The sequence below is a fragment of the Bos indicus genome, chromosome 20, assembly GCF_029378745.1.
Source record: "Bos indicus isolate NIAB-ARS_2022 breed Sahiwal x Tharparkar chromosome 20, NIAB-ARS_B.indTharparkar_mat_pri_1.0, whole genome shotgun sequence".
NCBI lineage: Eukaryota > Metazoa > Chordata > Mammalia > Artiodactyla > Bovidae > Bos > Bos indicus.
This window is the reverse complement of record NC_091779.1, coordinates 41358544-41385218: the sequence shown is the minus strand read 5'-3', so window position 1 is coordinate 41385218 and position 26675 is coordinate 41358544. Positions and strand designations below refer to the sequence as shown.

General features: G+C 43.0%; 1 protein-coding gene, 1 non-coding gene and 1 pseudogene across 2 annotated transcripts in view; 2 read left to right on the top strand and 1 right to left on the bottom strand.

The window, feature by feature from the left end:
• GOLPH3 (golgi phosphoprotein 3) overlaps window positions 1-10872 on the bottom strand; it is a 52617-nt gene extending 41745 nt beyond the window's left edge. Inside the window, exon 1 of the mRNA XM_019982773.2 lies at window positions 9690-10872. Within this exon, the coding sequence (XP_019838332.2) occupies window positions 9690-9911 (222 nt within the window). The 5' untranslated portion in view covers window positions 9912-10872. The remainder of the gene's footprint in view (window positions 1-9689) is intronic.
• Window positions 10873-15294: 4422 nt separating this feature from the next.
• LOC109574710 (heme oxygenase 1 pseudogene) lies at window positions 15295-17622 on the top strand (annotated as a pseudogene).
• Window positions 17623-24258: 6636 nt separating this feature from the next.
• Window positions 24259-24330, top strand: TRNAW-CCA (transfer RNA tryptophan (anticodon CCA)). Its single transcript has one exon. It is a non-coding gene; the product is annotated as a tRNA-Trp (tRNA).
• Window positions 24331-26675: the final 2345 nt, after the last annotated feature.

The window sequence follows — 26675 nt, the reverse complement described above, 5'->3', positions numbered from 1 at the left end:
CCACAAAGGCATGGGTAAAGTAACTATGACAAAGCTTGAAATGCCAGTGTGTGGTTGTTACTGGAGGAGACGGATGGATGCAGGAAAAAGAAACAAGAGTTAAGAGAGCAAGAGCCCCAGAGAAGCAGAGGGCATCCTGGGGTGAGAAGGGAACAGCCACTTTACTTGTCATTAGAGTCATATTATCATTTTGGAGGTTTGGAGGCTTCTGATGCCTCTGAAGAGTCAGCCATTTCTTATGAGAATTGTTCAAGGAAGACTCTGGACTTGGCCTGAAAGTAAGAAATGGTACTTCAGGTGTCCAGATTTTCCAGCACACCATGCCAGCAATTATCAAAAAAATAAACCAGATTGTAGGTTCAGGACAAACACATAGATAAGCAAGCACAGATAAGTAATCGCACTTGATGGAAAGGCTCACTTAAGCCCAGCAAAGCACAAAAAGGTTAAGAAATAATAAAAACAGTGTCTTAATTCACTTCTCAAGGCTAGGCAATTACCCATTCGCATTTGTTCAACACCTTGCAGTTTTCAAAAGCACTCGCACATATGCCAATCCACTGGAGCCCTACAATTCAGAAGTTATGGGACAGCCCACGAAGGCAGGCTCACTGTGCTCAGGGGGTAAAACTGGGGTCTAAGAATTCAATGGCCACCCACTCCAGTACTCTTGCCTGGGAAATCCCATGGGCGGAGGAGCCTGGTAGGCTGCAGTCCATGGGGTCGCTAGAGTTGGACACGATTGAGCAACTTCACTTTCACTTTTCACTTTCATGCACTGGAGAAGGAAATGGCAGCCCACTCCAGTGTTCTTGCCTGGAGAATCCCAGGGACGGCAGAGCCCGGTGGGCTGCCGTCTATGGGGTCGCACAGAGTCGGACATGACTGACGCGACTTAGCAGCAGCAAAAATTCAAAGCAGTTACCTTAACCCTTCTAACTAGTCAAGAGCAGGGCTAGAAGTCAAGAAATATGGCAATCTTCTGATTCCTGATCCAAGGAATCCACTATTGCACTTAACACTTGTATTTCCATTTAAGTCAATAACTTATTTTATTGGAACCACTTGCAAATCTGTCTTCTATATAGACTGGATGCTCCTTGAGGTAAGAGGATTTTCCTTGGAACTTCACCACCAGCAAAGACACTGGCACACAGATGTTCAATAGTTGGACTGAACTAAATCTGTTTCCATTATAACAGTGTACAGACAAAAAAATTAAATGAGCAGCTCAATTCAGTGACTGAACTGAAATTTAAGCTAAATTCTTAAAATGCTATTTCTGGGCTTATTTTGTTAACATGGTATAAAACTTTAACAGTTGCATTTAAGAAACCGGAACTAGAAAATGAAACCAGAGTAAAAATAACAGTCGGCAATTTAAATGCAGTCCTTTAATTCCAGTTTCTTCAAAGGGCAGAGGGTAGAGAGTGGGGAACAAAGACTTTACCTATAAATTATCAACCAACAAGGATAATTTTGTTCTTAAAGTTTAACTTACAACTCCCTACAGTTCAATATACTAAAATTATTCGTCCTACTACCAAACTACTAGTCAAATTCTATTACAATAAAAACTATCAAGAGAAAAAGATCTAAATCTCAGCTAAGCACAAACTCAGTATTTTCAATATTAATTTATTTCAGTATTTCTCAACTTTTTCTTCCCATTTCTGTTCCCTAAAGGAGCTTTCTCAAAGAGTGTTTTCTCTAACCACATCCTCTCCCATAAAATTTTGGTAAGATGGTACACCGTATGTACTCAGTCACGTCCAACTCTTTCAGACCCCACAGACTGTAGACAGGCTCCTCTGTCCATGGAATTTTCCAGGCAAGATTAATAGAGTAGGTTGCCATTTCCTTCTCCAGGGAATATTCCAGACCCAGGGATCAAATCCACATCTCCTGAGTCTCCTGCACTGGCAGGCGGATTCTTTACCACTAGCACCACCTGATCGGTTTATATACTGTATGTGTATCTATGCTTTATACATAAAAGGAGTAAGAATTTTTCATCACCATCCCCAGAACCAATTTTCTCTCCCTTAGGGATGACATGACCCTCAATGAAAATACATGCTTTACTAAGTATAGTAAATATTTCCTGTATGGGAGCTATATGCCAGGCTGAGATACTCACCATGGAAAAATTCTATGACAGCAACACAGTTTAGTTTTTTAGTTTACTGTAAAAGTTTTGACCCAGAGAACTGAAATGAAAAGGGCTTAAAGACAGAGACCTTCTTCCTAATATTTGCATCTCATCAAAGGCTTAGCTCAATAAACGTGATGAACACACGGACAGTATTAGAACTCTGTATGTGGTAGTTACACAATTTGCAAATGTCATCTAGCAAGATGACCAAGCTACAGAAATGCTGGCTTCCTATTTCCAACTGAAAATCCAACTCACCACAACCCTGAAACCTGAAATTTTCTGTAGTCAATTTTCAAGAGGAAAAAAAGAAGACAAAACACAGCCAAAACAAAAAACTTAAACTAAAACAAAGAAACAGTACCTCACAAAAGCTATGTTCCCTTTCTCTAGAAAAATATACACACACAATACATACAACTACAGAATGTTCACAGAATTTCTAAACTCCATCCTTTGACTCCAACTTAAGAATTTCTGTATTAAAAAAGTATGTAAATCATATACAATTTACTGTTTAAAAATAAAGGCTTTTTTTTTTTTAATTTAAAATTTAACTTTTTCAGCTTAAGACTATATTTACCAGAAGTATTCTTTCTGGCAATAATGTACTTTAACATTAATTGTATTCTTGCAGATCAGAGATTTATCAAACAACTAGTAATACAAGATAATATGAATAAAATAACGCCCTACTATGTGTGTGTGTATATATATTTATCTTTAATACCTAATTTAAAACCTCAAGATTCACTAGATTATAATACTGTACAATACTATTGAAACAGGTTGCAGCTTTCAAGCTTTGATCAGAGAAACCTAAAGCCATGGCATCAATTTCAAAATGAAGACGGGTTCTCTCCTTTGTTACCTGTCATCAGATCAGATCAGTCGCTCAGTCGTGTCCGACTCCTTGTGACCCCATGAATCGCAGCACACCAGGCCTCCCTGTCCATCACCAACTCCCGGAGTTCACTCAGACTCACGTCCATCAAGTCAGTGATGCCATCCAGCCATCTCATCCTCTGTCGTCCCCTTCTCCTCTTGCCCCCAATCCCTCCCAGCATCAGAGTCTTTTCCAATGAGTCAACTCTTCACACGAGGTGGCCAAAGTACTGGAGTTTCAGCTTTAGCATCATTCCTTCTAAAGAAATTCCAGGGCTGATCTCCTTCAGAATGGACTGGTTGGATCTCCTTGCAGTCCAAGGGACTCTCAAGAGTCTTCTCCAACACCACAGTTCAAAAGCATCAATTCTTCAGCGCTCAGCCTTCTTCAAAGTCCAACTCTCACATCCATACATGATCACTGGAAAAACCATAGCCTTGACTAGACGAACCTTTGTTGGCAAAGGAATGTCTCTGCTTTTGAATATGCTATCTAGGTTGGTCATAACTTTCCTTCCAAGGAGTAAGCGTCTTTTAATTTCATGGCTGCAGTCACCATCTGTAGTGATTTTGGAGCCCAGAAAAATAAAGTCTGACATTGTTTCCACTGTTTCTCCATCTATTTCCCATGAAGTGATGGGACCGGATGCCATGATCTTCGTTTTCTGAATGTTGAGCTTTAAGCCAACTTTTTCACTCTCCTCTTTCACTTTCATCAAGAGGCTCTTTAGTTCCTCTTCACTTTCTGCCGTAAGGGTGGTGTCATCTGCATATCTGAGATTATTGATATTTCTCCCGGCAATCTTGATTCCAGCTTGTGTTTCTTCCAGTCCAGCGTTTCTCATGATGTACTCTGCATATAAATTAAATAAACAGGGTGACGATATACAGCCTTGACGAACTCCTTTTCCTATTTGGAAGCAGTCTGTGGTTCCATGTCCAGTTCTAACTGTTGCTTCCTGACCTGCATACAGGTTTCTCAAGAGGCAGGTCAGGTGGTCTGGTATTCCCATGTCTTGCAGAATTTTCCACAGTTTATTGTGATCCACACAGTCAAAGGCTTTGGCATAGTCAATAAAGCAGAAATAGATGTTTTTCTGGAACTCTCTTGCTTTTTCCATGATCCAGCGGATGTTGGCAATTTGATTTCTGGTTCCTCTGCCTTTTCTAAAACCAGCTTGAACAGTTACTTGTCATGACTCTTATTAAATCGAAGAAACAGGGGGAGGACAAGCCATCTCTTTGAGCGGCTTCAGAAGGACACTCCCATGAAAATAAAATCCCCTAAACAAAGACTACAGCAACTCTGAGTGACACAATTTACTCTGATTAATAGAAAAATTATGCAGATACAAAGCAGAAAGTTTGCTTGGACATAAAGCAGTGTTGGGCCAAGTTTAACACAACATAACTGGACAAGTACAATGCATTTTACAGTCTTTTGAGATTTACATATGAGTGGACAATGACTATAATAGGTTATCTCTTTAAATGTCAAAAAGTATGCCTAAATATTTGATCAAAATAACTTCAAGGTGTAATTCTAAAAGATAATCACAAATGATCCATACAGGAATGCTCAGATGGTTTAAAATGAATAAATATCAAACATCAGTATGACATATAAAGTGAATCAGTATTTTGGCCACACTGTAAGAGAACCCTGAAAAAAAGTAATTTCACTAATATAAAATCTTATGTAAAAGATACAATCAAGTGGTTCAGTGAACTCAAAAAACTAATTTTATAACTAATATTTCATATGTGTGTCCTCTTAAATGCACCTGAAAAAATAAATGATCCCTCAAATCATTCAAAAGTATGAACAGCACATTATTTTTATTAAAGGAATAACAAAATTCTAAAACCTAGAAGTCTTTATTATACTTTAAATTACTAAAATCTTAACACATCTTTAAATACTCAGTATTGAATGAATTTCTCATTAACAGATTTGATATGCAGATATGTGTATTACTGCATGTACAGGAAGGAGAATTTTTTTTTTTAAGTTATCCATCATAATAAGTACTGTACGTCAAAGTAGAAATCTTGGGAAACTCCAAAAATGGAACACTTTTAGATCACTCTTTAGAGCTAATTTAAAAGTCACACAAAAGACAGTTCTATCATTTTAGTTAAACTTAACTATTTTACCCTAAGTGTGTATTATCCAGCTCAAGCATCTACTTATTTTTCAAGATACAGAGTTAAATTAGCACATTAAGGTTCTTACCTGCAAGCATTCAAAACATCAAAAACTGACTGTGGCCATCTTTAAAAAGGGACTTTACTGGAAGGTTCTTAAAGCTTACAAAATTGAAAGATGCCTGGGAAATCAAGATGGAAAAGACAAGCACCACAGGGCTAGGGAGAAGGAATCTAAAACAAATCAGAGAACAATCTTACCCACACACTGATGCTCCACTGCTGCTGCTAAGTTGCTTCAGTTGTGTTCAACTCTGTGCGACCCCACAGCTAGTCACCCACCAGGCTCCCCCGTCCCTGGGATTCTCCAGGCAAGAACACTGGAGTGGGTTGCCATTTCCTTCTCCAATGCATCAACAGACAGGTCCTCCAAAATCCCCAAAGCCTCTGGTTCTGCTCTCAAGATCCAAAGTCCAAGGAGAAAACAAAAGGTTGGACAGGTCTAGGTCTGACTACACTACAAAAGGGAAGGGGTGAATGCTTCAATAGGGCATCCCGGGGATGTATACAATGGGAAACACCCTAGGCAAAATAAAACCTTAAAAGAACAACGTGAAGGGTAAAACAAGAAATGTTCACAACAGTCGTCAAAACTACAGGAGAGGTCTACGTCTCCATTTTAGAGAGCTCTGAGGCTCAGAGCATTTGAACAACATGGAAAGCAAAGGATATACCTCAGATCAAGACTACACCATATCTTTCCACTCTTCTATTTCACATTCCACTCTAAATTATACCTGGTCATTTAATACAATCAAATCCAACTTTAAACCACTAAGATGTTCCATGAATGAAGATATTTAAAAGTATATGACACCAGTTATTTCACTTAATTCTCAATGAGGCATTCAGAAAACAATGACTATAGGAGGCATCTATGGAAAAATCAAATAGTTGGGAGGGGACACACCTAGCTTGTTTGCTGTCTCTTCCTCTTAAACACAGGAGAGATTGCAGAAATCTTGCTAATTATTTGGAAGTTGAATTCAAGTATAAACCTATCTGCCATCTTGTTGTGGGCTACTCATTATTGACTTCAATACCTATGTCCTCTGCCTACTTTAAGCATCGAACCCCCAGAGGGGCCCAGGCATCTGTGTTTTAATAAGACAGAAAGTAAAATCATTGGTAAAAAAAATCTGAAATGAAATTCACAATAACTTTAGTTATCCCTAATAGGTAATCTGAAGCCAGACCATCTGCTCACTGGCAGGCAAGCTGAGCCTTCTGTTCAGTAAACAGGCGAGGAGGAGAATACTAGATTCGGGATATGAGTTAAAAGAATTTTTTTAATATTGTAGATTGTAAATGTGCTAAAAGTTAAGTTGATAATAAAATGAGAATGAACAAATGACAACGTCAAACAAGCAAGTCACAAACTTGCTTTACAAAAGATACAAATTAAAGTACAAAAAAGGGGGGAAACTCTATGCTGAATTCTCAAGTCAAGCAAGTGGTGGCCCTTGAGGACCAGGCAGTGACTGGAAAGGAAATTAAGTGGGGCTTCTGGAGAGCTGCTCAGGTTGTTTCTTGATGAAGATGTTGGTTCAACAGGTGTGTTCAGTTTGCGAAAATTCTTCACACTCACGTGCACTTTTCTGTAGGTTTATTATTCAACAAAAAGTAATTTTTCACAAGCCATTAGTCTCAGCATTATTAAAAAAAATTAAAACCAAGCTAATTTCACCTCTCACAATTTCTTCAAAATTTTCCTTGTTTTGATTTCAAGTAAGGTTAGCTCTAGGGCTTCCCTGGTGCCTCAGATGGTAAAGAATCTACCTGCAATGCGGAAGACCCAAGTTTGATTACTGGGTTGGGAAGATCCCCTGGAGAAGGGAATGGCTACTCACTCCAATATTTTTGCCCTGAGAATCCTGGACAGAGGTTACAGTCCATGGAGTCGCAAAGAGTCAGAAAGGACTGAGCAAATTTTATCTATCTAAGGTTAGTTCACAAATACATAAAGTGTATCCATTATTAATGACAAACATAACCTTTGAATTTAGCTTTTCAGTATCTTAAAAGTACCCAGCTATGACAAAGATGGACATTAAATTAAAATAATAAAAAGTTAAAGCAGTGAGCTCTGTATTACAGCTAAAATTTAGAATTTGTTAATATGAAATTTAATAAGTTAAAACCTAGTATTAATAAGCATAAATGCCTAGAGCCTATATGAGAGTAACTCCTGTCCCTAAAAAGAATGATACAAGTAGAAGACAGGAGGGGGAGGAAGGGGGGAGGGGGGGAGAAAGGGAGGGTGGGATCTCCTAAGGACAAAGATACAAATGCAGGAGTTGCCAGGGCTAATTATGTAAAGATGTGAGGACAGGGGGAAACACAGGTTAATCCCCAAAACCTCTAAAGCAATGCAAAGTCCCAACCCCGCCCACCACCACAATTCCAAGAACTTGCCTGCTAAAGGGAAAACAGTTTCCTTCACTCTGTGGTTGTGGAAATGATCAGAATTAGCATCTGGACCTTGGCCAGGACATGGCAGAGTATAGTGTCTTCTGACACAAACACAACATATGGCCTCAATTACCTGTCACCAAAGAACTTCAAATTTTCTATATTTTGTAAGCACTATTAAGTTGCAACAAATAAATTCTTTAGATTATCTTCATGAAAACCAATCAAGGAAAAATAGCATGTTAATATTCTTCAGCTTAAACATGGATCAGTAGTGTCAGACTCCTGGGACTTCATGGACTGTAACCCGCTAGGCTTCTCTGTCCATGGAATTCCCCAGACAAGAATACTGGAGTTGGCTTCCACATTCAGAGTAACACATACTCAAAAAGGTACTTTCTCACTCTAATTTCTCATTTACAGTGACTCAGAAGTCCAAAAGCTAGTTTTGGTTTAGCTTTTAAGTTTTAGTTTTACACAAAGAATATATCCACATAGAAAAGTCTCAAAACTTACAAAGAAGATATTCACTGAGGAATATGGACGAGACTTGTTTTCTTCCTTTTGCTTTTTTTAGTATTTTTTACAATGTTACTTTTGTCCCAGAGTAAAAAGATAAAAACATTTATTACCAAGATTCTAAACTTTGAAGCTGAAAAAACCTTTTATAAACCTAAAATCACATGTCTAGGACACTATACCTCACTTGTTTTTCCAAAGAGAAAAAAGAAATTTCATATACAGCCTGGCTGCATCATAACTCAGGTACTAAAAGAGATATTGAGTCCCTTTCGTGGCCAGAGGAACATCAAGTGATCATCAGACAGACCTGAGCAAACTGGAAACCTAGATAACACAAATACTCCAGACATTTCCATCAAGGTAAACTTTAACTCATTAGATTACTAAATATCAGGAGTCCACAAACAATCCATATAAAACTCACCTATATCTGATAAGTTTTGGAGAAAGATAACAAAGTTGCCTTAACATGATTTTTTTTTTTTTTTTTTGCCCATCTCTGTGAATTGGGAAAACTACTGAAAAACAAAAAAACTTAGATATTTTTGGATCTGACTCTCAAAATGTGCTGTCTGTAGTTTCCATATATAACAAGCTTCTGGGACCCTTCACCATACATGATTTATACAATATCCACTCGTCTGACCCTCGGCAGGTCTCTAAAAATAATCAGCTTTGCAGATACACACATGATAAAGCAAATACAGCAAAATGTTAATTATAGAACCCAGGTGAGTATATAGGTGTCCACCGTAGCATTTTTCCCAACTCCTCTATGTGTGAATATTTTCACAAGGTATAAGCGTGAAAATAATTGTTTCAAAGTGAGAACACACGTTATCTATCGAGACGCTGAGGCCTTTCATCAAGTCACAAACCTAGCATTTCAAGCACCCCCACGAAAAAGTCCCTCCTTCTTTGAGACTGCAAGACTTTTTTTTGAGAACAGTAAAACTGACGAAATGATAAAATTATAATCTCTCACCCAAAGCATGTTTACCTAGAAAGACAATTTGCAGGAGGTTTCTTGAAAATTTTGTTGGACTTTAACAATAAAAATAAAACTTTTGCTTCCATTACCATTTCACGGAAATTTTTCAAAATTTCCAAACAATACACCTTAAGTTGTTGTTCTTTCTTGTCAGTCCTCAGAAAGCATGTCAGTGGACCTCTCCCAGGTCCTAAAACCTGCAGAACCTATGGGTTCAGGGCGCTGGTGGTTCCAAGTGTTTCACGCTAACCTGCACTCCGTGGGAATTGTACCAAGGTTTACCCGGGTTAAACAGGCGAGGAAAAAAGCGAGAACGCAAGAGACCGCCGTGGAGTCAAAATGAAAGGAGTGATTGAGAAACCAGAAAGGGAAATCCAAACAATCAGTGCGAGAGGGTGAGCTGGGAGCTCCCGCGCGCGGAGCTCGGAGAGCAGGCGCGCGGAGCCAGTAGCCGGGCTCCCGCCTGGCGCCCGGACCCTGCACCGGCCGCCCCCGCCCTGCCCGCCGCGCCCGCACCTCTCGGTCCTTGAGGCCCAGCAGGAGCACTTCCTCCATCAGGGTCAGCCGCGTTTCCTTGGAGTCGCCCTTGTCGTCGTCGTCCTGCTCGTCGCGACGGCTCTGCGCGTCGTCCTCGTCGTTGCCGCCGCCGCCCGCCGCCCGCTCCTTGTCGGCGGCGTTGCGGGAGGCCTCGGTACGCCGCTGCACCAGCCCGGAGCTGCGCTGGGTCAGCGAGGTCATGGCTCCGCCGCGCCGGGCCGAGAGGGACGCAGGACCTGCCGGGTCTCCCTCTTCCTCCCTCCGCGGCCCCCGACCCGCGCTTCCGTGTTAGGACCGGGCACTGGGGAGACGTCCGTCGGCAGCGGGGCTGGATGCAGTCATGAGGAGACGGGCGGAGGGGGAGCGAGTGGGCCCGGCGTCGGTGGGGCGGACGAGGGGCTCTATACTTTCTGTGGCCGCGGCCGTGAGGCAGCCGCAACAAGACGGAGGCGGTAAAGGAGGACGCGGCTGAGGAAGAAGCGGCGGCGGCGGCGCCTTTCCAATATGGCGGCGCCGGCTGACGTCACTGGAGGATGTGGCACGGACTGCGCGGGGCGGGCCCGGAGGGCGCCGGAAGCGGCGGGCAGGGACCCGGGGGCCGGGGAGTGGGCGGGGGCAAGGGTCTGCGGTCTAGGACCCGGGTCCCTGGCCCCTGGAACTCCCCCGGCCCTCGCCGTTTCCTTAGAGTCCCTTCAGCGCCTGGCCCGCGCCCCTCTTCCCGTGACGTGTCCTTCCTCCGTCCGCCTTCCCCTGTGTCCCCTAAGGAGCCGGGGCTGAAAGTAGACATTGGAAAGGCCTCAACGAATCGGGGCAGCCTTGGCCTTGCGATGGCGAACCACGATCCGTCTGGAGCTGCGCCCACAGCACCCGAGACACCACTATCCTCGGAGTAGGCCTCGGGCGGGGCTGGGCTTGGAGTCCGGTGTCCCGGTGAAACACTGGAAGGACTTTGCTCACCGCCGACGGAGCGTGGAGAGAACGCTCTCTCTGCCCACATTCCCAGACCCTTCAGGAGCAGCTGCGTTTACATAGCCTGAAAACGGACTTTTAGCTTTTCTGGGTGTATTACGGTACGAGGAGAGAGGTTAGAACAAATTGAATAGTTTGGTTTGTAAAACTTTGTCCCTCCTGCCTATCCGGGCGCAGTGAGTACAGTTAGCACTGCACAGGTCAGTACAGTCAACCTTAACGAGCTTTTTATAGAGACAATAAACCTGTTGCGTTTCATGCCACGTCTTTGCACACATTAAATCTTTCAATTTAATTACTAGGTTAAATTCTCTTGGCGTGCTTGACTGTGCACGTTCTGTTAAAGAATAGATGTCAAACCTGAGGGGAGGGCGTTGGAAGGCCAGGAGAGTGGAACTTACACATAAAACAGTATCCAGAAATGGCATTGTATGCCATCCGACATTATTTAAAGTCAGGAGTGACCACAGGCTGTGGCTTCACAATGATTTAGATAGGAGGAATGTAACTGGACTGAAGCTGTAATAAGAGAGAAACGCCCACGGTAAAACCGTAGCATGGAACATTTTGGCTACAGAGTTATTTTCCTTCCACAAACCCATTATCCAGAACTCATGCTGGCCTTCACCACCACCACCACCCCCTGCCTCGGAAAATGGGAAGCTAAATCTGGGGTGGGGAGAAGAGGGCAGGATGAGCACAATGTTCCCTTCCTTTTTCCTATCTGTTTGAGCAAAGGTCGATTTCAGTTCAACCAATTTCTTTCATTGGCATCCTGTTCAACTGTTTTTTCCCTCTTCCCCCCACTCCCCGCCCCCCAGTTCTTTCACAAATAGTTTAAAATGTTGCTTTTCAAAAGAAATATAATTAGTTGATTAATATAGTCAAATATATAGTTTAAAGAGTATGAAGATAGATACAGTGAAAATCTTCATTCTAGCCCTGATCCTGTTCACCCAGTTGTTCCCCTCTTCCCTTGGTGATTTTCAAATACCTTAGCAGATTAGGGGAAACCTAATTCCCCTCCCCTTGAGTGTGGGCCAGACTTTGTGACTCTCTTCAAAGGAATTGAATGTGGCAGGCAGGACTTTGTGTGACTTCTCAGATTAGGACAATAGTGTTTGCAACTTCTCCCTTGTTCTCCTTTCCTCTCTCTCAGATCTGAGGGAGGCCAGCTGCCCTGTCATGAAGACATTAAAGCAGCCTTATGAAGAGGCCTAGTTGCAAAGGAACTGAGGCCTCCTGCCCAACAGCCGTGTGAGTGAGTCATCTTGGAAGTGAATCCCCTGAATGTGTGCTAAATCACTTCAGTAGTGTCTGACTCTGTGACACTATGGACTATAGCCCGCCAGGGATTCTCCAGACAAGAATACTGGAGTGGGTTGCCATTCCTTTCTCCAGGGTATCTTTCCTACCCAGGGATTGAACCCAAGTCTCCTGTAGCTCCTGCATTACAGGCAGATTCTTTACCGCTGAGCCATCAGGGAAGACAAATGTGTTAATTACAACCTCATTAAAGATTCTGAACCTCTACCACCAGGCTAAGCCATTCCTGAAATGGCTTCAAAAACAGTGAAATAATAAATATTTGTTGTTTTCAGCTACTAAGTTTGGAATAATTTGTTATGCAGTATAGGTACTAAGAACTTCCCTGGTGGCTCAGATGGTAAAGAATCTGCCTGCAATGCAGGAGATCCAAGTTTGAGTCCTCCGTTTGGGAAGATTCCCTGGAGAAGGGAATGGCAGCCCACTCCAATATTCTTGCTGGAGAATTCCATGGACAGAGGAGCCTGGTGGACTACAGTCTGTGGGGTCTCAAAGAGTTAGAAACAACTGAGCAACTTACACACACACGGGTACTAAAATTCTCGGGCATATATACACAAATATATCAGTACTTAAGAGCTTGTTTGTGATTACTTTCAGTTGCTTCATATTCTATTGTATAGACATACCATAATTTTTTTGGTCACACCCCTATTGATGGACATTTAGGCTGTTTCCAGTCCTTTGCTATTGGAAACAATACTATAATAAATACAGTGAATAGCTACATTTTGTCCACAAAAATATATGCTCATTGTCTATTCCTGCAACAGTATCATACTTTTGAAATTGTTCAGACTTTACGTAACTTCATTGCTCTTTTTTTTTAAGAGTTTTCCTAGCATTTTTTCCTTACTTATTTTCTACAAAGTAGACTTCAAAATCACCTTGTCTCTATACAAAGAAAAAGGGAGGAAAGGAAAGAAAGAAAAAACAAAGGAAGGAAGGAAGAGAAGAATAAATTATATTTGGGAACCAAAATATATATTCCTAATAACAAGGACCATTTATTTATTGACTGCTGGAAATGTGCCAGGCATACTTTCCCGAGGAGAAGACAATGGCACCCCACTCCAGTACTCTTGCCTGGAAAATCCCATGGATGGAGGAGCCTGGTAGGCTGCAGTCCATGGGGTCGCTAGAGTCGGACACGATTGAGCAACTTCACTTTCACTTTTCACTTTCATGCATTGGAGGAGGAAATGGCAACCCACTCAGGTGTTCTTGCCTGGAGAATCCCAGGGAAGCGGTGCCTGGTGGGCTGCTGTCTATGGGGTCACACAGAGTCAGACACGACTGAAGCGACTTAGCAGCTGTTAGGTGTGGACTTCAACTGCTTCCTGCAGTGCAGCTTGTTGGTCCCATACCTCATGTCCATGTGGGTCACCTCCACATGTTCAGGAGTTAGCAGTTCAAGCTGGTGGATGAATGCTGTCCTTTCTCTTCCCTGCTACTGCTACTGCTGAGGTGCTTCAGTCGTGTCCGACTCTGTGTGACCCCGTAGACGGCAGCCCACCAGGCTCCACCCTCCCTGGGATTCTCCAGGCAAGAACACTGGAGTGGGTTGCCATTTCCTTCTCCAATGCATGAAAAGTGAAAGTGAAGTCACTCAGTCGTGTCCGACTCTATGCGACCCCATAGACAGCAGCCCACCAGGTTCCTCTGTCCATGGGATTCTCCAGGAAAGAGTACTGGAGTGGGGTGCCATTGCCTTCTCCGTCTCTTCCCTAATGGATTGTTTTTAGATCGTTTATACAACTTCTCAGTGATACTAAGCTACAGCAAGCTCAACAACACATTCTACATATGGCTCTCCCACTTTAAGCCTCAATCCGTCTGTCCTGTGCGCCCCATTCCTGGGAGATGGACTCTGTAACAAAATAGTAGCACAAAAGCCTTTGTCTTGGGTCCTGCCTTCTGGGAATTCCAGAGTAACAAACCCATCTTTTTTGCAAAGAAACTGAAGCTTGGGGACGTTAAGTAATCAGCCCAACCAAGCACATCTGGCAAATTGCAAGCCTGATGCTTGGTGAAATAAATGCTCATTATTGTGACTAAGATTTTGTGTTATTAAGCAGCAGTATCTGGGTGATACTAATATGTTAACCCAGTTCTCACAACATCCTATGTGCTATAATTAGCCTTATTTTACAGAAAAGGCACAAAGAGATAAAGTATCTTACCCAAAATCCACAGCCTGCCTCCAGAGTCCATGTTCTTAGCCAAAACCTCAGAATGATGCAATGATTTTACAGTACAGGAAGTGGTCTTTTCATAAGAGACAAGCAGGTCCAAAAACACATATGCAAAGTTTCAAAGATACAAAAATTTTTTTAAATATTTACTTATTTACATGGGATCTTCGTTGTATCACACAGAATGCTTTGCTGTGGCACATGGACTCTCTAGTTGAGGCGGGTGGGCTCAGTAATTGAGGTGCTTGGGTTTAGTTGCTCCTCGACATGTGGGATCTTAGTTCCCCAACAAGGGATTGAACCTGCATCCCCTTCCATTGCAAAGCAGATCCTTAACCACTGGACCACCAGAGGAGTCTCCTAAAATTTTATTTTTGAGTAAGTGATAATAAATTCACATACTTCAAAAATAAAAATGGATAAAAGGAACATACATAGAGAATTTGTGCTCCTTCCCATGCTCCCATCTATCAAAGGCATAATTGTAACATAGCCCTTATAATTCTTGCAGCCCTACTATCTACATGTATGTGTGATCCCCTCTCCTTCAGTGGGAGCAGATTTTGTAAATTACTTCTAACCACTGTGTGTGTGTGTAAAAGTCACTCCGTTGTGTCTGACTCTTTGCAACCCTATAGACTGTAGCCCACCAGGCCCCTCTGTCCATGGGATTCTCCAGACAAGAATACTGGAGTAGGTAGCCTTTCCCTTCTCCAGGGTCCCAACCCAGGGATCAAACCCAGGTCTCCTGCATTGCAGGTGGATTCTTTACCATCTGAGCCACCAGGGAAGCCCCATTCTAACCACTAGAATATGGCAAAAGGGAGGGGATGGTGCAGGTGTAATTAAGGTCCTTAATAAATTCACACTGAGTTAATCAAAAGAGATTATCCTGGGTGGGTCTGCATAATCAGGTGACATCATCACTGTCTCTTGAAAGTGAAGCCATCTCTTCTTTAATTAGAGAGACTTGAGTCAGCTGAGACACTCTCTTGAAACAGCTTCGTTGTGAACTGCCATGGAGAGGGGTAATCTCTAAGAGCTGATGGTCTCAATCTTAGAACTAAAGCAACTAAATTATGCCAACAGTATGAATGAGCTTGGAAGAGGACTCCAAGTTCCAGGTGAGAATATACGCCAGCCAACACTTTAATCAAGTGAGACTCTGAGCAAAAAATCCAGTTAAGCTATGCCAAATTCCTGACTGATAGAAACTCTGAAATAATAAATGTGTGTTGTTTTAAGACTGCTTCTGCTGCTGCTGCTAAGTCGCTTCAGTCGTGTCCGACTCTGTGCGACCCCATAGACAGCAGCCCACCAGGCTCCGCCGTCCCTGGGATTCTCCAGGCAAGAACACTGGAGTGGGGTGCCATTGCCTTCTCCAATGCATGAAAGTGAAAAGTGAAAGTGAAGTCCCTCAGTCGTGTCTGACTCTTTGCGACCCCATGGACTGCAGCCTACCAGGCTCCTCCGCCCATGGGATTTTCCAGGCAAGAGTACTGGAGTGGGGTGCCATTGCCTTCTCCGTGTTTTAAGACACTGAACTTGTAATTTGTTATGCCACAGATGCAGGTAGGTTGGGAAAAACAGAGTGGTAAACTATATATCATGAAAACAGCAACCATCAGGCAAAATAGACTTTAAGACCACACATACACACAACATTGTAAATCAACTGTACTTCAATAAAAAATTAAAATAAGTATAAGACCACACATACACTAGAAATACACTCTCACAAAAGTTAATAGGAATACACTCTCACATTTGTAGTCAGTCAATTTTTAATAAGGCTGCCAAGACAATTCAATGGGAAAGAATAGTCTTTTCAAAACAAATGGTACAGAAACAACTGTTTATCCACATACCAATAAATAAAGTGGAAACCCTACCTTATACCATATACAAAAATTAACTTAAGATGGATCAAAGGCCTAAATGTATAGCTAAAAATATAAAATGTTTAGATGAAAATTGGCTTCATGCTGTTGAATTGGGTAATGGTTTCTTAGATATAACCAAAAACCCAAACTAGAAAACAAAAAAGAGATAAATTGAACATTATTAAAAGAATACCATTAAGAAAATGTGCTTCAAAGGACACCATCAAAAAAAATCAAAAGTCAACTGGTGTAATGGGAAAAAAATTTTATAAATCATATACTTGATAAAGAGCTTATAACTAGAATATATAAAGAACTCTTACAACTCAATAATAAAATCACAAGTAATCCAATTTAAAATAGGCAGAGTAGACAGTCGCCCTGCTGCCTCCTCTGTCTGAGCGGCTAGAGCCAGAGTCCTCGAAGCCAGTCCAGAGCCGGAACAAGTGCAGCCGCAAGAAGGAGCACCTGCAGGCCAACAGCATACCCCAGGATTTGTCAGAGGCCCTGAAGGTGGCTCTAGTGGTAAAAAAAACCCACCTGCCAATGCAAGAGACTTAAGAGACATGGGGTTCATCGCTGGTTGGGGAAGATCCCCTGGAGGAAGGCACAAGCAACACACTCTGGTATTCTTGCCTGGAGAATCCCATGAGCAGAGGAGTCTGGCCGGCTACAGGTCACAGAGTGGCAAAGAGTTGGACACGACTGAAGAGACTTAGCACCCACACACATGAAGGAGGCCACCACGGAGGTGCACACCCAGGAGGAGAATGCAGAGCTCTTGAAGAGCTATCAGAAGGGCGAGGGTAACCTCTGAAGGCTATAAGCTGGTGATGGCGTCTCTGCATCACGTCTCCTTGGCCCTGGAGGAGGAGATGGAACACAACCAGGAAAACCCGGTCTACGCCCCGCCTCAGCTCCCCGGAAAGCTGCACCGCAGGGCCGCCCTGGAACAGGAAGTGGCCTTCCAGTACGGGCCAGCGGGCAAGAGGGCATCCCGTATGCGCAGGCCACCTCGCACTCGGTGCCGAGTCTCCAAGAGCTCAAGCTGCTGGTGGCCCACGCCTACACCCGCTACCTGGGCGACCCGTCCAGAGTGCCACGTCCTCAAAAAGATCGCTCAGAAGGCCCTAGGCCTGCCCAGCTCCGGAGGGCCTGGCCTTCTTCACTTTCCCCAATATCACCAGCGCCACCGAGTTCAAGCAGCTAGTTGTACGGCTCCCGCATAAACACTCTCGAGGGGACCCCCGAGGTGGGGCAGTGGGTCCTGCACGAGGCCAAGACTGCCTTCCTACACAACATGCAGCTGTTTAAGGGGTTGCAGGGGCTGCTGACCCCACAACGCCAAGGACTAGGACCATATGCGGACACCAGAGCTTCGCAGGCGAACAGGCAGCAAGGCGCAAGACTCCACTCTCACCACGGCGGACCAGGAGGAAGCCCCAGCGCAGCGGCATCTCCCAGGCGCCGCTTGTGCGATGGGTCCTCGCAGTCAGCTTTCTGGTGACCACGGTCAACTTGAGGCTTTATGCCATGTGAATACAAGCGTGCTGGCTTCCTGAAGGCCATGAACTCTTTCTGGGGAGGGGCTCAGCTAACTTCCTCACCGTGGGCATGGAGCGGGGGAGGGGCAGCTGTTGGGGCCCCTGGTGTCTCCCTGTGTCCCTCTCTCTGGAAGGAGCCTGCGACATCTCCCCCAACCAAAAGCACTCCAGTCAGTGACCTGAACTTCAGAGTGGGAGGAGGGGTCCTGCCCAGCCCCTCAGCAGCCTCCTCTTCCTGTTCCTGCAGCAGAGCCCAGAAGATGTAGCCAGAAGGGACAGCTGTCCTGAACCTCTGAATGGCCTAGGTCTGAGGTCTCCTTTTGACCCCCTGCCCTGTGGGCCATGGCAGCTTTTGTATAACAGTTCGAAGATGTTGTGTCTTGTGTTTCCATCTTGTTTTTGTTGGAGCTACTTTTTGTTCCCATCTCAGACTGAACTGTGGTATTTTGTTGTGTTCTATTATGTTTTTATAGCAGGGTTGGGATGGAATGTGAGGGCTGGGGAGGGAGATGTTTAACAGGACCATGGCCTTGGTTGCTAACGTTTATGCCAAATAATAAGCTACATGACCTGATTGAAAAAAATAGGCAAAGTATAGGTATATACTTTCCAAAGTAGATAAAAGAATAGCCAATAAGCAAATGAAAAGATGTTCAATATCATCAGGAAAGAGCAAATCAAAACCGTAATGAGATACCACTTCATACCCCTGGAATGGCTATAATAAAAAAAAAAAACCTATATTAATAAGTATTATAATGTGGAAAAACTGGAACCCGAGTAGTAGTTATAAAATAGTGCACCACTTTGGAAAACCCTTTGACAAAGGTTTTAACATCAAGTTACCATATTACCCAGCAATTCCATGTCTACGTATATACCCAAAATAAATGAAAACATATTTTCCACAAAAACCTGTAAGTGAATATACATAGCACCATTATTCATAATAATAGGGGGGGAGAAAGTAGGAACAACCCAAATACATCAACTGATATGGATAAATAAAATGTAGTATAAGTACATCACGAAATATTAGGCAACAAAAAGCAAGTGCTGATACATGCTACAGCATGGATAAACTTTGAAGACTTGATGCTATCTGGAGGGGCCAGTTACAAAAGATCACATACTGTGCACTTCTCTTTATAGGAAACGTCTAGAATGAGCAAATACATAGAAATGGAGAGTGGATTAGTGATCGCCCAGGGCTGGGGAGACTGGAAGGGCATGGGGAATGACTGTTACATGGGTCCAAAGTTTCTTTGGGGGATGATGAGAATGTTCTAAAACTAATAGTGGCGGTTGCACAATTCTGTGAAGATACTGAGAACCACTGAATTATAGAATTTAAAAGGATGAATTGTGTGGTACGTAGATTATATTCCAATAAATCTGTTATTAACAAAAGGTAGGGATCTTTGAATTAGGTCTGGCTACAAGCGTGTTCCAAGATGCTATATTATTGAGAAAATTTTTTTGGATTTTTTAAAAATGTACTTTTTGTAATAGGGGCTTCTTAATTTTTAAATTAAAATGTCTTGAACAAAGTTTGCTCTTTGGTGATGAATAATAAACATACTTTTGAAATAATAAAACATAAGCTCATAGTTTTAACCAATAAGTTTGGATGAGGATTTAAAATTTTAAAGAAATATAGAACAAGGTATTTTTGTTTACCTTCATTGAAAATTACAAGTAAGAAAACAAATAAACATCAAAGAAATACACAGACTAGATAAACTATAAAAATATTTTTATTTCTTTATGTAACAGTCTGTCACACAAATTCTAGGATTATATAGTTTAAGGAGCTCTCAAGGGATCAACGGAGAAGGCAATGGCACCCCACTCCAGTACTCTTGCCTGGAAAATCCCACAGACAGAGGAGCCTGGAAGGCTGCAGTCCATGGGGTCGCTGAGGGTCAGACACAACTGAGCGACTTCACTTTCACATTTCACTTTCATGCATTGGAGAAGGAAATGGCAACCCACTCCAGTGTTCTTGCCTGGAGAATCCCAGGGACAGGGGAGCCTGGTGGGCTGCCATCTATGGGGTCGCACAGAGTCGGACACGACTGAACTGACTTAGCAGTAGCAGCAAGGGATCAAGGAATAGCAAGGAGACATAAGAAAGCCTTAAGTGAACAATGCAAAGAAATAGAGGAAAACAATAGAATAGGAAAGACTAGAGGTCTGTTCAAGAAAATTATAGATACCTAGGGAACATTTCATGCAAAGATGGACACAATAAAGGACAGAAACAGTAAGGACTTAACAGAAGCAGAAGAGATTAAGAAGAAGTGGCAAGAATACACAGAAGAATTGTACAAAAAAGATCTCAATGATCCAGATAACCACGATGGTGTGGTCACTCACATAGTGCCAGACATCCTGGAGTGTGAACTCAAGTGGACCAGGAAGCATTATTACCAACAAAGTTAGCAACGGTGATGGAATTCCAGCTGAGCTTTTTCAAATCCTAAAAGATAATGCTGTGAAAGTGCTGCATTCAATATGCCAGCAAATTTGGAAAACTCAGCAGTGGCCATAGGACTGGAAAAGGTCAGTTTTCATTCCAATCCCAAAGAAGAAACAAAAAAGTGAAAGTGTTAGTCACTTAGTTGTATCTGACTTTTTGTGACCTTGTGGACTTCAGGCTGCCAGGCTCCTCTGTCCATGGAATTCTCTAGGCAAGACTACCTGAGTAGGTTGCCATTCCCTTCTCCAGGGGATTATTCCTGACCCAGGGATTGAACCTTGGTCTCTTGCACTGCGGTCAGGTTCTTTACCACCTGAGCCATCAGGGAAGCCCAATTCCAAAAAAGAGCAATGCCAAAGAATGTCCAAACTACCACATAATTGTGCTCATTTCACATGCTAGCAAGGTAATGCTCAAAATCCTTCCAACTTAGGCTTCAACAGCACATGAACTGAGAACTTCCAGATACACAAACTGGATTTAGAAAAGGCACAGGAATCAGAGATCAAATTGCCAACATCTGTTGGATCATAGAAAAAGCAAGAAAATTCCAGAAAATCATCTACATCTGCTTCACTGAGTATGCTAAAGAGTTTGTGCAGATCAAAACAAATTGTGGAACATTCTTAAAGAGATGGAAATGTCAGACCACCTTACCTGCCTTCTGAGAAACCTGTATGCAGGCCAAGAAGCAACAGTTAGAACCAGACATGGAAAAATGGACTGATTCAAAATTGCAAAGGGAGTATGTCAAGGCTGTATATTGTCACCCTACTTATTTAGCTTCTGTGTAGAGTACATCACATGAAATGCTGGGCTGAATGAAGCACAAGCTGGAATCAAGATTGCCAGGAGAAATATCAATAACCTCAAATATGCAGATGACATCACCCTAATGGCAGAAAGGGAAGAGGAACTGAAGAGCCTCTTGATGAAGGTGAAAGAGGAGAGTGAAAAAGCTGGCTTAAAACTCAGCATACAGAAAACAAAGATCATGGCATCCAGTCCCATCACTTCCCATGGCAAATAGATGGGGAAACAGTGACACAGTTTATTTTCTTGGGCTGCAAAATCACTGCAGATGGTGACTGTAGCCATGAAATTAAAGGGTGCTTGCTCCTTAGAAGAAAAGTTACGACAAACCTAGACAGCGTATTAAAAAGAAGAAATATCACTTTACCAACAAAGGTCCATATAGTCAAAGCTATGGTTTTTCCAGTAGTGATGTATGGATGTGAGAGTTGGACCATAAAGAAGGCTGAGCACCTAAGGACTGATGCTTTTGAACTGTAGTGCTGAAGAAGACTCCTGAGAGTCCCTTGGACAGCCAGGAGATCAAACCAGTCAATCTTAAGGAAATCAACCCTGAATATTCATTGGAAGGACTGGTGCTGAAGCTGAAGCTCGAATACTTTAGCCACCTGATGCGAAAAGCCAACTCATTAGAAAAGATCCGGACGCTGGGAAAGTTTGAGGGCAGGAGGAGGAGGAGGTGACAGAGGATGAGATGGTTAAATGCCATCATCAACTCAATGGACATGAGTTTGAGCAAGCTTCGGGAGACAGTGAAGGACATGCCAGGGAAGCCTGACATACTGCACTCCATGGCATCATAAATAGTGGGACACAACTGAGTGAACAACAACACAACAAGGGATCAAACAATTCTGAAATTTTTCCAACTGCCTACTCATTTTTCTCACATCCATACATGAAGCAGGGTGAAGGCTAATAGAGTTTTGCCAAGAGAATGCACTGGTCATAGCAAACACTCTCTTCCAGCAACACAAGAGAAGACTCTACACATGGACATCACCAGATGGTCAACACTGAAATCAGATTGATTATATTCTTTACAGCCAAAGATGGAGAAGCTCTATACAGTCAGCAATAACAAGACCGGGAGCTGACTGTGGCTCAGACCATGAACTCCTTATTGCCAAATTCAGACTTAAATTGAAGAAAGTAGGGAAAACCACTAGACCATTCAGGTATGACCTCAATCAAATCCCTTATGATTATACAGTGGAAGTGAGAAATAGATTTATGGGAGTAGATCTGATAGATAGAGTGCCTGATGAACTATGGACGGAGTTTCCTGACATTGTACAGGAGACGGGTATCAAGATCATCCCCATGGAAAAGAAATGCAAAAAAGCAAAATGGCTGTCTGACGAGGCCTTACAAATAGCTCTGAAAAGAAGAGAAGTGAAAAGCAAAGAAGAATAGGAAAGATATAAGCATCTGAATGCAGAGTTCCAAAGAATAGCCAGGAGAGATAAGAAAGCCTTCCTCAGCGACCAATGCAAAGAAATAGAGGAAAACAATAGAATGGGAAAGACTAGAGATCTCTTCAAGAAAATTAGAGATACCAAGGAAAAATTTCATGCAAAGACAGGCTCGATAAAGGACAGAAATGGTATGGACTTAACGGAAGCAGAAGATATTAAGAAAAGGTGGCAAGAATACACAGAACTGTACAAAAAAGATCTTCACGACCCAGATAATCACGATGGTGTGATCACTCACCTAGAGCCAGACATCCTGGAATGTGAAGTCAAGTGGGCCTTAGAAAGCATCACTACGAACAAAGCTAATGGAGGTGATGGAATTCCAGTTGAGCTATTTCAAATCCAAAGATGATGCTGTAAAAGTGCTGCACCAATATGCCAGCAAATTTGGAAAACAGCAGTGGCCACGGGACTGGTAAAGGTCAGTTTTCATTCCAATCCCAAAGAAAGGCAATGCCAAAGAATGCTCAAACTACTACACAATTGCACTCATCTCACACACTAGTAAAGTAATGCTCAAAATTCTCCAAGCCAGGCTTCAGCAATACGTGAACCGTGAACTTCCTGATGTTCAAGCTGGTTTTAGAAAAGGCAGAGGAACCAGAGATCAAATTGCCAACATCCTCTGGATCATAGAAAAAGCAAGAGAGTTCCAGAAAAACATCTATTTCTGCTTTATTGACTATGCCAAAGCCTTTGACTGTGTGGATCACAATAAACTGTGGAAAATTCTGAAAGAGATGGGAATACCAGACCACCTGATCTGCCTCTTGAGAAATTTGTATGCAGGTCAGGAAGCAACAGTTAGAATTGGACATGGAACAACAGACTGGTTCCAAATAGGAAAAGGAGTACATGAAGGCTGTCTATTATCACCCTGCTTATTTAACTTATATGCAGAGTACATAATGAGAAACACTGCGCTGGAGGAAGCATAAGCTGGAATCAAGATTGCCGGGAGAAATATCAATAAACTCAGATATGCAGATGACACCACCCTTATGGCAGAAAGTGAAGAGGAACTGAAGAGCCTCTTGATGAAAGTGAAAGAGGAGAGTGAAAAAGTTGGCTTAAAGCTCAACATTCAGAAAACGAAGATCATGGCATCTGGTCCCATCACTTCATGGGAAATAGATGGGGAAACAGTGTCAGACTTTATTTTGGGGGGCTCCAAAATCACTGCAGATGGTGATTGCAGCCATGAAATTAAAGGACGCTTACTCCTTGGAAGGAAAGTTATGACCAACCTAGACAGAATATTAAAAAGCAGAGACATTACTTTGCCAACAAAGGTCTGTCTGGTCAAGGCTATGGTTTTTCCTGTGGTCATGTATGGATGTGAGAGTTGGACTGTGAAGAAAGCTGAGCGCCGAAGAATTGATGCTTTTGAACTGTGGTGTTGGAGAAGACTCTTGAGAGTCCCTTGGACTACAAGGAGATCCAAACAGTCCATTCTGAAGGAGATCAGCCCTGGGATTTCTTTGGAAGGAATGATGCTAAAGCTGAAACTCCAGTACTTTGGCCACCTCATGCGAAGAGTTGACTCATTGGAAAAGACTCTGATGCTGGGAGGGATTGGGGGCAGGAGGAGAAGGGGACAACAGAGGATGAGATGGCTGGATGGCATCACTGACTCGATGGACATGAGTCTGAGTGAACTCCGGGAGTTGGTGATGGACAAGGAGGCCTGGCGTCCTGTGATTCATGGGGTCGCAAAGAGTCAGACACGACTGAGCGACTGAACTGAACTGAACTGAACTCATTTTTCCTGGAAGTCTAGAGAGGCAAGATTTCAAGGCTTTGCCAGGTAGTTTAGTACCTATGCAGTGTGATCAGCAGAAGTCTTCTGAACTTCTAAGGCCTCGTGGCGCAGTGGTAGAGCATCTGACTCCAGATCAGAAGGTTGTGTGTTCAAATCACGTCGGGGTCACAGTGTTATTTTGGACTTCCCTGGTGGCTCAGACGGCAAAGCATCTGTCTACAATGTGGTAGACCCAGGTTCGATCCCTGGGTTGGGAAGATCCCCAGGAGAAGGAAATGGCAATCCACTCCAGGACTATTGCCTGGAAAATCCCATGGACAGAGGAGCCTGGTAGGCTACAGTCCATAGTCCATGGGGTTGCAGAGAGTCGGACACAACTGAGCGACTTCACTTCACTTCATAAGGCAGATATGAAAACTGTTGACATGGAGATAAGGAATCTTCTGAGTCATTAAGATCTCTACTGTGATTGGAAGTTTTAGGCCAAAGTAATCTTTTGGGTATTTTACCCCAGGCTCCTCTATCCTCTGGAATTCTCCAGACAAGAATACTGGATCAGGTAGCCATTCCCTTCTCCAGGGGATCTTCCTGACCCAGGGATCAAACCTAGGTCTCCAGCATTGCAGGCAGATTATTTACTGTCTGAGCCACTAGGAAAGCCTATAATCTTCTTGGAATTTACTTCAGGTTTAAGTATAATCCTCAACCTTTCTGTTGCACTAAACATTCTCCCTTTTTCTCAGCTCAATGGAATCTGAATAGCTTACTTACTGATACCTAGGAAAACAGTTCCTTATACACATATACAAATTTAATGTGTTTTCTGCCCCACGTTTGCTGAATAAATTATCCTTAGTTCCCTGTGTCGACAGGAAAATAAATGCCTTTCTTATCCAAGATTTTAAATAAATCACAGTGTGATAAGAAAGAATTGACGCTTAGGAAAAAAAAAATAATTGGAGTATAGTTGATTTACAATGCTGTGAATAATTGACCTTCTAAAGAATGTCTCCCTCTTTCCACAAACCACAAATTTTCCTTCTAGGAACAAAGGTTGCTTTCCGGTCAAAAGGTTGAATGCTGACGCTTCCTGAGTAGCTCTGTTAGCTTTCTGTGCTGTAGAACAAATAGAAGACCTTTCAATATCATCTCACAGTTTCTGTGGGGCCGGCATCAGGCACAGCTTAGCTGGATTCTCTACTGTGGGACTTAGAGGGAGGCCATCACGATGTCAGCTGAGCTGCATTCTCATCTGAAGACTCAAATGGGAAAGAACTGCCTTCCAAGTTTGCTTGGGTTACTGGCAGAACTCATTTCCCGATGACTATAGAACTAAGGGCTTCCATTTGTCGTTGGCTGTTGTTTGTCTAGTCAAGACTATGGTTTTTCCTGTGGTCATGTATGAATGTGAGAGTTGGACTGTGAAGAAAACTGAGTGCCGAAAAACTGATGCTTTTGAACTGTGGTATTGGAGAAGACTCTTGAGAGTCCCTTGGACTACAAGGAGATCCAAACAGTCCATTCTGAAGGAGATCAGCCCTGGGATTTCTTTGGAAGGAATGATGCTAAAGCTGAAACTCCAGTACTTTGGCCACCTCATGCGAAGAGTTGACTCATTGGAAAAGACTCTGATGCTGGGAGGGATTGGGGGCAGGAGGAGAAGGGGACGACAGAGGATGAGATGGCTGGATGGCATCACTGACTCGATGGACATGAGTCTGAGTGAACTCCGGGAGTTGGTGATGGACAGGGAGGCCTGGTGTGCTGCGATTCATGGGGTCGCAAAGAGTCGGACACGACTGAACGAATGAACTGAACTGAACTGTTGGCTGAAGGCCACCCTTGGCTCCCAGAGGCTGCACGTGGTTTCCTGCTGAATAGCCTTCTTCAGCGTGGCTGCTTACTTCATCATGCCGACAAGGAGAATGCCTAGCGTGAATCTGTCAACGTCATGGAGTTTTATAGAATGTAACGTTGTCCTGGGAACGACATCCTGACACACTTGCCATATTCCATTGGTTAGAAACAGTCATTAGTTTCAGCCCAAACTCAGGAGGACAGGATTACATGAACGCATGAACACCAGTAAACGGTGATCACTGGAGATCACCTTTGGGTCTGCCCAGCATAGCCGACTTGAATCCTTTCTTCATAGAGATGGAGTATGTGACTGAAGAAATTAATAAAGAAAGGCTAACCTATCTTTCAGTATTTTATGTTATGTATTTTCTTTCTTCATTACTCCTCAGAATAGCATTTGTATGAGTTATTTATTGCTGTTTAACAAACCATGTCCCCCAAATAGTAGCTTAAAACAGCAACTATTTGCTTATTATTCTGAGGGTCAGAAATTTGGGCTGGCCTCAGCTAGGCTGTTCTGCTGGTCTCCCATGGGGTTACTTGAATGGCCGGAGTCAAACTGCAGCTTGACATGGGTTAGTTACTTTAACACAGACTCACTTGCATCCGTGGAAATTGATGCTGGCTGTAGGTCTCCAGTAGGCTGGCCTGGT